Here is a 16,563-nt window from a genome sequence, read left to right as displayed (position 1 = left end):
TGCTTCCATTTACCTTTTACTGCATTAACATTTCTTTTGTGGTGACTGCTGCTGGGAACCTATTGTAAGTTTGGGCAATTAGGATTTTTGTTCCATCTGTCCCTCCCCTCAGTCAATACTGTAGCATCAAAAGAGGCCAATTCAGTGTAGGCTGGCTCCGCTCTAAAGCCAGCTAAAAGAGCTGTTAGAATTCACTACTGCTTTGGGTGGAAAGGATGCAGGAGGAGGGGGGGGATGGAAAGCTATAATCATAAAAATGCTGTTTCAGGCTTGTTGAGTTCTTAAAATAATCTGACTTAAACCTCCTACACAATGCACACAAGTCAGAGCATGGTAATATACTTCAATGTAGGTTGCCTCTCTCTCCCTAAATCCAAACTAGAATAGATGTTAGAAATCATTACTGCACTATGTCAAATACAGACTAGCACTGTAATCAGAGGGCTGCGGCTTCAGGTTTCAACGGTTCTTAAAATAATCAGCCTTAAACCTTCTGCAGGAATCAAAGCCTGGTCATTTATATTTCTGTAAGGCTGAGGATTCCATCACCTCAGGCTTCTCCCTGATAAAAAAGCAGCTTGCCTTTTTTTTTTCCCCCACTGAAATAACTTGTGCATGGCAGATATGGGCAGGCAGAAAGACAGTGGAAACTAGGTACTTCATTTTTGTCAGAAGGTTAACTCCATGTGGAGTCAGGGTATGACCTCAGAACAAAACCCAAGTGCCTTGTCTTCACTGTGTTTTTACCTGAGCTCAGCAGATGTATATTAGCTACCTGAACTCAAAACTGCTTTTCCCAGTGAAGACAATCCTTATATCCCACTACGGAGCACTGTGTTAAAGCAGGCAACTTTGCTGCTTACTCAAACCACAAATTCCTAGTCTCTGATTTTCATGTCTGCAATCCATGGGTTAGCTGTTTAAATACAAACCAAAGCAAAATAAGGTGAGTGCATCTGGTTGGGAGTTTGCTCTTCCTCCACTCACCCAAGAGCTCCTTCTGTGTGACCAATTAGTTCTTCCTTTCTCTAATCCCACCCTGCTTCTGCCTCTTTATTTAATACAGGTTTTCTGTGGGTGCAGATTAACCACAGCCTTATTTTCAAGCATAAGTACTTCTAACAGGGCACAAGTTATCTGTGGTTCAGGCTATAGTCATGAAAAGAAGGTAATCTTCCTATTCTTTTGCAAATGTCCAGGAAAGAATATGTTTAACATTGTGTAATAACATCCGGACCAGGAGGGGGGTAGGTGGGAAGGGTGGGAAGAAGCAGGGATGATCTTGCCACACTGATGCAGTCATTAAAACTGAATGCAGCCCATGGAGAGAAAACGGGTGCAAATAACCATACACATAGGGATATTTGCCTGTTCTCACTTTTGTCAACATACAGGATGCTCACTGTGCCCTTGGGATTTATAGGCATTATAAAGCGTGGTATGCTGGTTTTTGTTCACTCTTCCTTTCTGATAGTCATAGACCTACACAACGATTTTTAAAAGAGGGTAAATCTCAGGACCGGCTGATTGCAGAGAAAAGTTTGGAAATGTGGGAACCCCAGAGTTCAAAGCCAGAATACTTTCACCATTATTATTACAAGTGCTGAAATCTCGTGAGTTTTAATGTTTCAGGTGCAAATTCATTGAAACCTCATTCATGGAGGAAATCAGAGACTCATGTGCTCCAGCAGGCACAACACCAAAGCAAGGCAACTGAGTGGAGTTACAGCATCAGGTGGGATTAATGCTCAGTGCTGCACACAGCTAACACAGCTCCAAGCAGACCTGCTTCTCAGCCATGCTCAGTTTGTCATGGGGCAGGGTCTGGCCCACCTGTTGCAATTTTTCCACAACAATCAAACACCAATCCTGAAGGCATGGCAAGCTCCAAGAGGCTATGGGCTGGGGAAAGACCAGCTTTCCAAGAGGTAAAAATGTCTGAGACAGTTCCACTGCCTCTTGCAGTAAGAATGGACTTGGAAAAAATCACACTACACTTCCTTTGCCCTTAGCAAAGCCACTGATTTGGGACTAATATGCCTGCTCTCTTTTTAGGGGACTGAAATCAGTGGATCCCAGGAAGACATTGGAATTGGAGAAGGAACCACAGGAGTAGACTCCAGAGGAAATATTTGCAACATTCAAGTTTGCCAACACCTAAAAGAGCCGCAGGTTTTCCCTCAGCTTTTTGTGCTTTTTCAACAAAAGGCCAATGCAGCTGGATGGAGGTGGTACAAAGTCTTGCAATGGCTACAAGCTCATGAGGAAAAAAGCTTGTGGTTTACCCCACCCAGAACAGAAAACTAGAAGCCCCAAACTCAGTGTTAGGTGTAAAATACACAAACTCAAAACTTCATCTTTGGACCAAGTATCAGAAGAGGCCTGTCTCATGACAAGCATGGTCACTGGGTAAAGGGAAAAATGGTCCTGAGCCAGTCTGCACTGGTATCATGTCCTGAATCAAACCATGGGCTGTCTGTCTGACAGGGAAAAAAACCAAGCTTCTAAAGAGTTAATTCTAAACAAAAGGTTTCAAGTGCTAGGGAAAAGTGGCCACTGGTTACCCAAGTGATTTAAAGTACTTCAGGATATCTACGCCACATTAATCTTGCATGTATACCTGTCACATTCTTTAGAAACAGTTCCTTACAAAAATATGTTAGGCTTGTGTCAGTAAGATAAAATGTTTTAGGCTTTTCAAAACTTCAAGTTTTTCTGTATGAGAGAAACATGAAAAAGGATTGTGCAGAGTTAAGTAGAATCCACCCACATAAAGCAAACAGGTCTGCACCAAACGAATCGTGCTATAAACCTTGGAATTTTACAAGCAAGTTTTATATTAATTCTTTAGAAACCCTTTGTGCTTATGGTTTCAGACAGAATATAAAAGTACCATATAAATATCAGCACAATATAGTAGGCAGCTGTTAGGTACTTTAACCATTCCCAATCAATTATAATAAACAGAGCAAGCACACTGAATCACATCAGAGCACCATGCAGTAACCCTCCACCTCTAACTTCTCCTTCCTGCCATGTAAAATTAACCTTGCAATAAATTACTTGTTAAATGACAGAATCTGGAGTGTTCTGGAAGTTTCTTGGTAGGCTGGGGTGGATAGAGAGACTAAAACCACTTTTTGAATAACAAACATTATTAGCAGTAAGAGTCTCTTTTTCTTTTTTTTAAACGAGCTGCAAAAGAGCAGCAGAATAACCCCAACTATTCCAGTCAAAGCAGAAGGGAAGCCAAAATGTTGGCCCTACAGAAAAACTGGGAAGCAGAGCAAGCATGCCTAGCAGATGAGAATTGCTTAGCTAGCTTAAAATAGACAGAACAAAAAGAAATGCAGCAATTCAGGGGACTTGGGAGACACAGTGGGGTGGCAGCAAAGCCTTCCCTTATGGCAGGGAAGGAGGAACAGCCTCTTGGACTCGGCAGCATGTAAGGAAGGAAAAGTGGGAAGATAACCACATGACTTGTCAGAAGGAAAGTCACTTCTGGAACTGATGAACAGGCAAAGAGCTCCTTAGGCGCTGACATCAACTGGCTGTCCTTTGCTTTCTGGTCACACACCTTTAACCCCATCCACTTGGATGTGCTGCTTGCTTCGGATGGACATGAAGCTGAGCCTGTGGGAAACTCACACTCAAGAAAAACAAGAACCTCTTTTGTGTGTTTGCTAAACTGCTTTTATCCAAATAGGCGATGCTATTCCAACACCCACAAAATCATCTAAATTATGCAAGGCCACAGGCAATTCTCACCACGACTGCTCCCACTTGCATGCTGGATCTGGCTGTAGATGTGGATGCTGATTGGTGGGGTGTGTGCCTGGACCACTCCTGGGTCAGGCACATTGTGAATCCCACAGGCCTTGCTGAAATTATACTTTTATTTACAGTATGCTGTGATATGTGAGGCAGGGAGGACAAAATCTGCTGTGTTTATTTACTATTTCCGCCCACACACACACTATTACAACTGGTACTTTTTTGGCACTTCGGTAGTCACATGTCTCCTAAAATTATATTCATTTGAATTTAAATACTGCCAGCCAGAGCTATTCTTGATAATTGACATTGTTTTCTATGTAATACCTAATAGTTGAAAAACTCTCCTAAAATGAGAATTTTGCAAACTTTGCTTTCATACTTCAAAACTCTTAATTTAAAAAAAAATCTTGGTGCTCAAATAACCATCAGCCTGAGGAACAACTTATGGATCTATTTCAACAATGCCAGATTAACCTATTCCAACTGGCAACAAATACTATGTTTTTAATTGCACTTCATATTAATACTGCCATTTAATATTATCTGTATCATCAAACAAGTGTATTTAAAGACTTGGAAATATTTTTCATTTCTGCAGTAAGACTTCCAGACATAGAAGTGATAACTGAATGTAGATATCCTATGCACTAGACTACCTTAGACTTGGAAATAAGAAAATCAAAAGAAATCATGGAGAAAACATTTTCCTGTAGCTTTCCTCTCAGGCTGGCTTTTCTTTAGCACTAGATTTTGATTCCTAGCAAGAGGATGCTCCAGCAAAAGAGGAGCCAGTAATGCACTGATATTTAAAGATCTAGAATCTCAACCTTTCAATGATCCAATTCACCCTAGGAAACGCCAAGGAAAATGCATTTAGAAACCAAGGACAATACATAACACAAGCAATGATAATCAGAGCACTTTTTGGCCCAGGCAATACAGTGACTGCTGAGCCCTATATTTCCATTTCAATGTGACAGGGTCAGAACATGGTACTGTTTCCTAAAACACAAAATATGAGACAGAATTAAAAATTGTACGAGACAAAATAATCCTCCTGGAGCACCTTCCCTAGTTTGTCAGCAAGTCTGTCCCCTCTCACAGCCATAAAACACAGCCAGCAAAGCTCCAAATCTTTGTAATGAAGAATTATTTCTGACATGGTGAATCATGATGTAAGCTTGGGATAAGTAGGCCATCCCAAGAGATTTTACTGCTAAACACCACAGGCTTGCATTCAACACTTGAATTCAAGTCAAGATGTACGTATGTTAAAAAAAACAGTATCTGTGATACAGCTCCCTCTTTATATCTATTTACCTGTCTGTGAAATTCTGATATGTACTTGAGTCACATCAGTCTCAGGGACAGGGTTTACTGAATGTAGGAAATTAATAGCAGTGGATTGCTGGGGAACTTGACCCTTTCCCCCATAGCATCCTCCCAGAAGCCAGCAATATGGATGTCCCTTCGCCACAGGCATTTTACTCACAGCACAGCAAATACAATCAACATAAAACCTCATTCCATAAGGTAGCTGTAAAGGGAGAGCTACAATGGAAAGCCTCAAACAACCTGTGGTACTATTTCATTAGCATCTGAGCCACAATATAAAGCAACAATATATTTCCAAATGACAGTGTTTTAATAAAGTTATAAAGTTAAATAGAGAAATAAAAATCTGAGCTTTTATGAAACCCCTAAAAGGCAATGAAACACTCAAAACACTGACAAATCATTCTAGAAGCAAGTAAATCCTCATCCAGCAGAGTTTACAGTTGATTTCTGGTAATATATATGTTTTACAACATACCAGTATCTATATCTCTGGTGCTTCCCATTTTTCTGCCATTTTGGAGCAAAAGAATACCTACAACCCAAAAGACTCTCACAACACACACAGCCAGCCTGTCACCTAAATTTTGAAGACAACATGACACAGAAAGATTCCACAGAGAATTTAAAAGAGGCAGAAGCAGAATCAGTGGTTTCTAGTTTCCAGTTGCAAAAAAAATTTTTTGGGACATTTTACTTTAAAGCAGCTTTAAAGGAAAATCTATATAATTAAGGGAAAGACCATTGCTTCAAACAGATTGACTGTCTTCAACAAATTTCTCTCTTTCTAGCTACTCAGATATGCTATATTTCCTAATTATCACCTTTTAAGGGCCATCTGGGCCCCATTCCTCACCATCAGGGGGCAATTCCATTTGCATTGTTCATAGGCTTAGTCATGATCAAGTAGTCTGGTGGTAAAGTTCATTAGAAATTAGAAGAAAAGCATTAAACCTCACACAGTAAACTAAGTAGCTGATACCTACATACCCACAGGAGAGATAAGCATTTAATGCATATTCTCACACGACTTAACAAGTCTTCAATGAGTATTTTTTTTCCAAACTGCTTAAAGAATCATTTAGACTGATCCCTGACCACGTATATAATGAAAATTCAATTCAGCCTCTACACACTCCAAAATATTTCTCAATTAAAGTGAAATGAATGATAAAAAATAGTCTATTAAATAAAATCATAATCTATTTACATCTGTGAGCCTGAAATCTAATGTAATGATACTACTCTTTCTTCTGTTTTACAGATGCTTGCTATGTATTGCAAATCAAAGGCAAGATTTTTCTAGTAATTGACTGAAACATGAAAATACAGATTCACTCTCATACACTATGCTGTTATAAAATTACAGAAACATCAGTTTGTATTAACCATATGAGAAGAATTACTTTGTATTGTCATGTAGCAAGAAATATCAAAATACATTTCCCAACAAGGCAGTATAAACATACATGGGGTAGCAGAGGATGAAAACTGAGCAAGTCCTTGGCCTTGTGCCTAGTTCCTATAGTATAAGTCAGTATTTCATCATGATGACCTCTTCAGATGGTTGGAAAATGGTATTTAAGAAACCTTCAAGAAAGCTCAGAGAATCTATTTCACATAAATGATAGACCCATGGAAGTCAACACTATGACTGTCAAATGCAGAGTCCTGTTTCAAAACAGAAGTGCTGCAAAACCCCTCTTTGACACAAATTCTTTGTCTCTGCAGTTTGTGCTTTGGGTCATTTTACATCCTGTAGCTTCTAGGAGCTCTGTGCCCATATTAGAGATGAATTACCACTTCTTCTCCATGAAAAACCACTAGGGGAGATCCTGGTAAACTGCACCGGGACCGACACAATAAAAATTTGGGAATTAAGGACATATGGACACTACCTGCTATCTTTCCACGTTATTTAATTCTGGAAGGTTTTTAGTCAGCTTGAGAAAAGCTGAAATGATGGTGTTAATGACAAAACACTTGATGCTATAAAATGTGATACACTATAACTTGAACACTATAAATACACTTGCCCAGCTGCATAAAAATTGCAGTATTACTGAGGTAATGTGATGCATTATGGACATTTCACAATTTGGGGGTGAAAATGCAAATGTCAGCATATCACTGGCTATATTAAGAAACTATAGTCACATATTAATGGCTAGATTGATCTTTTGAGTATTTTAGGCTGTTGTCATGTCAGTCAGAGATGAACTCAGGCCACAAGATTCTGGAGTAATTGATTTTGATTTTTTAGTGCTTCCTGTGAAACAGATAAGCTAGCTATACATTTATTCCCTGGACAACCTTTTGTGACAATAAACCTCATCAGGTATTCCACTCATCTCTTGAAAATGGAAGACTCCTCTCAGAGGCAACATCTGTGAGCTAATACTGTACCAAGGAGCACGTCCCAGCCAGCAGCACTGGTAGACAGCTCTGCTCCTAGATCAGGAGGGCATGGCAGGCCCAGGTAGGGATGCCATTAGAAGGCTGCCCAGATGGCTACTGAACATTGCTGTGAAATGCAAGATTTGGAAGCTTTAAATCCTCCTTTCTGATTTTAGGAAACATGTATAGAACAGCTGACTTCTTGCCTCACACTGGTGTAAATTAAACTGCATTGGCACTTAACAACTTGATTGTTAACCTTTTAGAGGGTGTTTTGATTTTGGACATAGGAAAGCAAAGGAGATATGCTGGTTCCAGGTACTTCAGACTGGGCAAAGGTCAGCATGGACAAAGCCCACGTTTGAGGAGATTAATGGAGCTCTGATTGCCAGCTCCTCTTGACACTTTTTCTTCTTGTGAAGTAGCAGACAAAGAAAATATAACCTTGGCAGAAAAATTTGGAATTGTCTTTTGCTTACAGATTGTGATACTCTCATTTCTCAAGCATTGTTACTGCTCTAGTGTATTATCAATTATTTCTAAATGGTCCTTGGTGTAGGACAACCCTATGGATTTCTGAATGTAGCTCCAGAGGAAAAAAAACAACATAGCATGGAGCAATTGGATTTTATAATTTGGAATCGAGCTATGCACTTGCAAATCAAGAAGAGCTAAAAGATTATTAATGAGAATAAACAATACCTCTGATTTCATGGGTTGCCTTTCCTACAAAGAACCGTACGACAGATTATCATGATTAACACAAAATAACACATACAGGGTTTATACAGGATGAAAATTATTGCACCAGGGTTTGGAGTATAACCAGAAGTTCATATAAAATACAACATATGGAGATCTTTGACAAACAAAACTAAAAATCTTAGTGCAACAACTGAAAGTAAAGCCACACTACTGGAAATTGGTGACAATGATTAAAATGTGGTGACAGACTTCCTTCCAACACGAATCATCAGGACAATACTGGAATACTGGAATCTCCAGTTAAATACTGGAATTGCCAGTTCAGTGTCCTGAAAATGACTGTAATTTCCACAGAAAGCCTTGCCTTCCTGGTCCATAAGTGAAAAAACATGAAATAGAAAACACTTTGCCCTCTTGGAGGTTCCCACCACCCTGATGGTTTAGGGGGGGGAAGGCACTAACCCCCCCAGCTGCTTTGCCTTTGCTGAGGTTCAAAGACTGAATGAATGCTTATCCTGTAAAAATATTCAACAAATGTTGAGATATTTCAGAAAGAAACAGTATTAATCAGATTGGGCTTCTCTTCTGGATGGTTGCCTTGCATGTCAGTACCTCTGGGAAGCACTGGTTCACCTTTCTCCTTGACAGGAGCATGGCTGAGATGACAAGTCCCCATCACCTGCCAGCATCATTGGTGACCAAGGGCTGATTTTAACCCTGGGCTAAGAGCATGCTAAATATTTTCAGGCACCTCAAACAAATTCTTACAGTATGGCCAGTCTGCAGGTGATGACCTAGAGTTTGCAAAATAGATGTTGCCATTTCACGTTAAAAATATAGGTAATTTGCCAACTTTTCCCTACAGCTGTGACTTTTACTAGAATAGCCTACACCTGCTTTTGAATATTGTTTTATTATTTTCACTGAACAGTAAAACGTCAGTAAAAATGCAAGCCTTGAGTGGACCTATAAAGCCGGCAAATGCAGTAAAATGTCACTGCCATGTTACAGAATTACTTTACTACTTAACACTGCACAAGGAGTGTGTTTTCATAGTTGCGTTGAGTTTTAGCTACCTGGCTCCTACTGACTTTAATGGGAATCACACTGCTAAAACTCCATGTACCACTTTGTTACTTCAAAGTAATTTTTCAGTCCCCTGGAGAAGGTCATAGAAATATTAAAAACTAAAGCATTCTCCAAGGATCCCAGATTAAAGACTTGCATCAGACTTTATAAAAGTGATTGGTCAAATATATAATATACTCTTAATGTTCTAGCTCCTGGTTTGTTTTCTTTAGAAAGAACCTTTGTGATGTTTTTCACAAAAGGCAATATAAAGCATAAAGAACAGCTCAGCAAGGCATAACACGAAGACATACAGAAGAGTTACTTGATAATTTTTTACAGTGGTAAGGAATTATTTATGTTTTTTTAATATTATGAGCAAATTCAGGGCAATTCTTAATTCTTAATTGTCACAACTCTATACCATTTGATTGCAAGCAATACTGTAACACAAATATTTCTATTCCCTTTGACGTGTTGCCTGTCCCTTTTTGTCCCCACAACAATGTGGCTATAAAATCCCCCTTCCATATGTCTCTCCTAAAGCAGGTTGACATAAGTGCCCTTTCAGACCCCAGCATGCACCCACTGTCCTCTGTTGCTGGTTTCTGGACATACACAACCTTCTTTTTGCTTAGAGCTTTGACATCCTCACAGCCCCATTAGGCTTGTCACATTGAAGGCAAACTGTATCTACACCATCAGCTGCACAGATAGTGAGTAAAAGCATTAGGAAAGATAATAAAGTAGACATGAATTCAGGAAACTTGTATTAAATTTACCTCCAGGTTACTGATGGCACAAGCAGCAACCAAGGTCCTAAACCAATTGTGTGTCTGGTCGTGTTATCAAGAAAAAGTACATTTATATAAAAAAACAGTAACATGACAATCTCAATAAAAATAAAAGTAGTTAACAGAATGTAAGCAGCTTAGTCACAGAATCACAGAATCACAGAATCATTTAGGTTGAAAAAGACCTCTGAGATTATCAGGTCCAACCTTTGACTGATCGTCACCTTGTCAACTAGACCATGGCACTAAGTGCTATGTTCAGTCATTTCTTGAGTACCTCCAGGAATGGTGACTCCATCACCTCCATAGGCAGTTCATTCCAATGTTTAACAATGCTTTCTATGAAGAAATTCCTCCTGATGTTCAACCTGAACCCCCCTAGTGCAGCTTGAGGCCATTTTCTCTCATGGAGTCACATGCTGAGAGAAGAGGCCAACCTCCACCTGGCTACACTCTCCTTTCAGAAAGTTGTACAGGCTCCCCTGAACCTCCTTTTCTCCAGACCAAACAAGCTCAGCTCCCTCAGATGCTCCTCACATGACTTACTCTCTAGTCCCTAGTCTTATCTAGGTCTTTTCTTCATACCAAACTCAACATCTTGTTTAAATTGCAAAGCTGCAAAAGCAAAACTAGAAACAAATTTTTAAAAATTAAATGCACATAAAACAAAAAAAGAATATTTTTAAGCATCAGCAAGTGCCTTCCATACAGTGATGAAATACCTTCAGCCTTCCACCTGGAAGCAAATTGAGAAGCTCACTAGCCATACCACTTCTCCCAAAATACTAGATCCTGCATAAAAGCATAGTCAAGGTATGTGGGATAAACCCATATTTATTACCAGACAATCCCAGCTATAATCTTAAAAGCATGAATCAAGATAAATATAAGCATGTGTAAATACACAGACAAACCTTGAAGTGGACAGGCATGCCCCTCTCACACCTCCAAACTATTACATTTAAGGAGAAGCAGCATATACATACATGCAGTAGATTTCTGTTAAACTGGGGTTTTTTTGTTTCCATCATCCCTACACACAGTTGTCAAGTTACAGACCAATTAAGCTGAAATAACCTTCTGCTAAAGTCTTGAACACAAACCAAAGCACTAGGATGATGCAAAGCAAGTGTTACCATCTTAGCCAATTCACATGAAAAATGACTGTGGCAATATCATCACACTATAGGTATCCTAAAACAAAACAGGTCATGTTTTGCTTTTTTTTGTCACAGGAAAGGCAAATTGATGCATAATTAACAATTGGCTGATGCAAATTCTTTTACATCTTTTAATTAGTGTTAATTAGATTAGAAGTAAATTTTCTTTTATCTCACCATTCTAATGCGAACTAATCTTCTCAGCAGCATGTCAAAGTTTCCCTTTTAATTAAACTTTTCAGCTGGGAACTTCAGCAGCACTCAGGCAGCCAAGGATATAATTTAAGGCACGAGAATTGTGCTGGGTTTTATGAATGGAACATCAAAAATTTAAAGCAATGATTAAAAAGTCTCGGCAGAATTTCAGAAATCTGAATTTTGTGGAGGCAACAGTGAGCTTTTAAAGCCACTTCAAGAATGCACCAGCAGCACTCTCCAGCCACCCCTTCCACATTCAAATCCATCCTTTTACAAAGGAAAACTACCCCAAATGTAAAACATCTTCTGTGAATTAACTTCCCCCTTTCATACTGCTTCCCCCGAAATATTGCAGCTCCTCTAAAATTGTTAACGTGCAGAATAAACCACAAAATACATTTAATATCTTTTATGGGAAGTTGACCTAAAATAAAATTTTATGTAGTTAAAGACTTTTGATAGTTCTTCATCCAACTTTTTTCTCTCTCTATGGGGCAATGGTGATTGAAACCTAATGTCTGCTGCACAAAAAGGCCATAAAATGTTTTACACAGAAGTAAAACAGTAGCCATTAAGTTTTGCTATGATGTTTGAGTAGATATGCAGCATGAAAACATGATAAAAGAGCCATAAACTGATTGTGATCAAATGCAATTACAATGACTTCTCTCCAATGAATGACATGTACTAAATGCACTTACAGTTCCTTGCAAAATTACTTTGGGCAAAGGACCAAGAAAACACTATATCCTTTTTACGAACGGCAGCTTGCCAGGGAAATCGCAAACACACAAGCTTTAATATCTATGGCCAAAAAGCACTTGGGAACTCATTAGCAAAAGGTTTAAAAGACTCACTTGTGAAAGACAGCTTTTTTTTTGCGATCAGAGCAGCATCCTGGAGAGTCCAGCATTTGGGGTGTTGAGAAGAAGTGCTCCCAGAGAAAGGAGAGAGGAGCCCTAGGCAGGGTGGGTACCCTTTTTATTCACCGTGTCTTGTTCCCATGACAAAAGTATGCTCCGGAAAAAAGCAAATTGTTTTGCAGTTTTTTCCATTAAAGTTTTATATGGTGCCCTGACAGAGGACTGGTGAAAATAGCATCATAGCCTAACACAGATTTTGTTAGCAGTATTGTCCTTCAGCATCAAATAACTAAGATAGAAGCTGACAAATTTGAAAAAAGATGAATCTGATTACTCTTTACTGTAAGAGTGGTGAGGCAGTGGCACAGGTTGCCCAGAGAAGCTGTGGATGCCCCATCCCTGGAAGTGTTCAGAGCCTGGTCTAGCAGATGGTGTCCCTAACCATGGCAGGGGGATTGGAACTAGATGGAACTAAGGTTCCCTCCGACACATACCATTCTGTGATTCTATGAGTCTGTGAAGTGGGCTTTTTTAAAAAGGTGAATAGGAACCAAGGTCTTGGGAGTTTCATCCCTTTTATTGTGTTTTGGAATTTTGATTAGATAACCTAGTTTAACTTTTACTTCTCCAAAAGACTTCTATATTTTGAGAAGATAGATCAAACCTCTGGATTTCCTGCAGGGTATACACCAAGGAGGAGACACACTCAGGCATTTGAAATATCAGAAGGTGGTGAGCAGTGCCAGATCACTCTCTGGCTAACAAGATTTAAGGAAGATAGTGTAGAGATATTCCAAGTTATCTCTGTATCAAAACCAAATATGCAATATTAATGTGTCAACGGCAGTGATTTCCTTCAGAGGGAAATTGCTGTGAAGTATTTTGAAAAATGTACACCTGGTAGCCCTTCTTCTATAGTACCATGATTTTCTATATCTACCTGCAATAAAAGGAATGGAAATCAGGACTTTCCTATGGAACTTAAGACATTTTTCTTTATACAGAAAGGACAAAATAGGGTTGGAGTTAGAGATGTAAATTTACCTGTGTTTTTATTAAATAAAAGAGACAAAAAAATTCACCAAACTGTTACTTCCATTGTCTAAGAAACTAAAATTATTACATTTTAAGGACACCTAGAAAGTGCAGAAGTGACTGCTGATGCTTAGTATGGGCACTTAATGAAAGTTAGGTAGCCAGAAGCAACCTGAGTAGAGAACTGAACCTTCTGAGTGAAGAATAAGTTTCCACCACACCACCAGGATTTATTTAATGGAAATTTAAGATTTAATTAATTTGATTTTATTTGATTTCATTAACTTGATGTTATTTACAGCTTATAGAGTTGCTATGAAGTTGAATTATTTATAAAAATAAAAAACAGAGGAAAAAAAGGAATACTAACCAGAATTATTCTAATTTAATACTAATTAGGCAGAGCAGGTTTTTTTATAGTAGGGTTAGATTAAGGGCTTATCAGTCCATTTTAAATAAACTTTAGGTTTACAGCTTGCATTAAAATTTAAACAAATATTTCAATGCTATTAAAGGTGTCTTTGTAAGCACCTTCTGCTGAATAATGTGCTAGATACCTGTATCACCAGCAAGAGAGTGAGGAAATACACAGTAACATGAACTCCTTGCCCAGAAAGCCAATAAATCTCTCCTCCTAAAAACCAGAGCCTGCTCAGTCTTCTCCTGCCTTATTAAATCATAAAGCACAAAAAAAAAGAAATTTTTAAAAAAATCAAAGCATTGCTACAAATTCATATAATTACTGTAAGACCTCCTACACTGTGTTAGAAGATGGGAGGAAAATCTGGACGTGAGAGGTGAAGTTCACTGCTCCAGAAGTAATGCTAGCAGCATTGGGCTTTGGTGGTGAGGAATATCCCTCCTCCAAAGAGCTTTCTTTTTTTAATCCTATACATTAGCTTTTTAATATTAATTGTCAATTTTGCAACAGTGATGCCAGTCAGTAATTGCAAATGGTAATTAAATTCAACTGAAATGTAACAAGGGAAATGTCTATTCCAAAGATATATCTGCTTGTGGAACAAAAGCCTCCTGGAGCAGCACATTGAATAACAGGACCTACAGTATGTTTCAAATTGGGAATATTCACACTGACTACACTCTCACTCTCCTTTAAAAGTGTATTAATGTGGTGAGGAGCAGTTTCTTTTCTAGGTTTTTCAGAAGAGCCCTAACTCATCACTGCTAAACTTCTACACCTTAAAGAACTGCAAACTGCTCTTGAGCATGAAGTGTCCCTCGGCAGTGCCGTGCACCATGGGTAAGACATGAAACAGCACTGCTAATAGTTTAGACTGTGCCAGCATAAAGACTGTTTGAAGAAGAAGTGACACAGCCTGACTCTGACCAGTGTCCCCCAGCATGAGAAAAGGTAGACGTTTGCTTTGCTGGTGTTAAACATAGCACAAGCACCACAATTCCTTCACAAAGGGGATGGAAGTCCCAGAAATTCTGGTTGACTTAAGGCTGGAGGAAGCTCCCACTTCTCTGGGTTTTTTGAAACCGTACTTCCACCTGCACCAAACCCACACAACCAAATAAGCACTATGAGGTAACATCCAAGAATAACCTTCTGGTGGTTGTCTAGTGGTGCTCAGTCAAAGGGCACTGGCTCAAGTATTTTCACAGGATATAGTGATGCCTGCTGTTAAGGTAGGCCATGCAGCATCAGCTCTTCCCTCATTTCCAAAACTGAAAAATTGATGGCAGCCTGCTGCAAGCATAAAAATTAATGCAAGTGTTGGGCTTGCAAATAATATTTAAACTTGTCCAGAAAAATGACTACTTAAAAGAAAAACCCAAACAAAACCCTCCGGAGCAAGGTCTGCTTCTTGACGAAGCTCTTCAGCTTTCTCTTGCTAAATACCTGGCCATTATAATCTTGGCCGTGCCTCTAGTGTCTGGAGTTAAAATCCTGAAAAAATAATGTTGGTATGTGTCAGGCAACAAATTCAAAATTCCCTTTTGATGGGAAATAGAAGATTTGGTGAGACTGAAACTTAGACGCAATAGTGAAAATTCCCCAGAGAAGTTATAAAATATCCATGTGCACAAAAATTCCGTTTTACTTACAGAAACTTTTTGCTAAGCTGATGCCATGGGAGGAGGATACAAGGAGAACCGTGTTGCTACCTCCAACATAAAGTGTCTGCTGGTGAGTCTCACGCCACCCACTCAGCCCTCACCAAACTACCTACTCCAAAACAAAATGATCTTTTGCACACACGAGTAAATTGCTGCAGCACAGACATATCTGGACAGTAATTAATCACTTCGAATGCTCAATGTGTTTGGATATAAAATTAAGAAAGTCGGGTTGTTAAAAAATGACAGATTTAAGCACCATCTGGGCTCTGTGGCCACAGTGGCGCGAATTCCAAAGGAAGGCTTAACAGTGCATGATCCGAGAATCCCATCTGTCTCAGCTGAAATGAAACAAATAAATAAATAAACCAGCAGCCTCATTTGCAGGATTTTCTCAAGTTTCCAATCTAAAAATCATCTTGCAATAGGAAAGAATATAGACTTGAAAGTATTACATCTTCAAAATGCATCTCGTATTTTTTGCATACATAATTAAAGTATTATACCTCTAGGGAAAAATCCCTAGAGAGGAACACCTATCTAGATCCCACATTGTGAGACATCATTTCTTATTATGAGCACATTTTCATAGAAATAAAGTGATAGTAAAGAATTGATGTGATAGGACTCTTCCATTGATTTGGGAAGGCCAAAGTGCCATTCTGGCACCCACAACCTCCCTACTTTCCCAAGCCATGGCTCAACTACACCTGTCCCATGGCAAATCTGCCTGTGGATGAAACACAGCCTCCCTCGGTTCCACCCACCTTGCTGCAAGGGCAGAAGCCATGCAAAAGAAAAAGTCACCTGCAATTAGTTAACCTGCAGAATGTCTTCAGTAAAACTTGCCTGGCATGGGAAAGGTAAATAAACAAATCATCCAGGACAGATGAACACTGAACATGAACACAGCTATTTCCCTCAGAAAAGTTTAACCAGGTGGATTTAAGTATAGAGGTGAGGAACACTCTGGTGAAGTTCCTGGGAGTCTGGTCCAAGTGCCTCCCTCCACCCAGTTGAGCAGCAGGCAAGTGACTGAATGGACAACGTCTGATTCTCAAGTACCATAGTGCCCAGGGCTCAGGACAGTGCTCTCTGTGTCAAGGTGCTTCTTTTGCTCTGCATGAAAGATGGGACATTTCATCC

General features: G+C 39.3%; 2 protein-coding genes across 15 annotated transcripts in view; one reads left to right on the top strand and one right to left on the bottom strand.

Moving 5' to 3' along the window:
* Nucleotides 1-3,079, top strand: part of LOC148224866 (uncharacterized) — a 139,044-nt gene extending 135,965 nt beyond the window's left edge. For all 8 annotated transcript variants that reach the window (XR_015801576.1, XM_088159861.1, XM_088159860.1 and 5 more), the window contains one exon: nucleotides 2,056-3,079. The gene's annotated coding sequence lies outside the window, so the exon portion shown is untranslated. The remainder of the gene's footprint in view (nucleotides 1-2,055) is intronic.
* Nucleotides 1-16,563, bottom strand: part of CLYBL (citramalyl-CoA lyase) — a 187,906-nt gene that overhangs the window by 133,608 nt on the left and 37,735 nt on the right. For 4 of the 7 annotated variants that reach the window (XM_088159858.1, XM_088159853.1, XM_088159854.1 and 1 more), the window contains exon 1: nucleotides 12,292-12,362. The exons of the other annotated variants lie outside the window; for them this stretch is intronic. In XM_088159858.1, the coding sequence (XP_088015984.1) occupies nucleotides 12,292-12,347 (56 nt within the window). In that variant the 5' untranslated portion in view covers nucleotides 12,348-12,362. Of the gene's footprint in view, nucleotides 1-12,291; nucleotides 12,363-16,563 lie in introns of those variants that run through there. 7 annotated transcript variants of the gene reach the window in all.

Source organism: Sturnus vulgaris, chromosome 2 (assembly GCF_052056855.1).
Source record: "Sturnus vulgaris isolate bStuVul1 chromosome 2, bStuVul1.hap1, whole genome shotgun sequence".
Taxonomy (NCBI): domain Eukaryota; kingdom Metazoa; phylum Chordata; class Aves; order Passeriformes; family Sturnidae; genus Sturnus; species Sturnus vulgaris.
The sequence above is the reverse complement of the archived record's forward strand: the minus strand, read 5'-3'. Positions and strand labels throughout refer to the sequence as shown.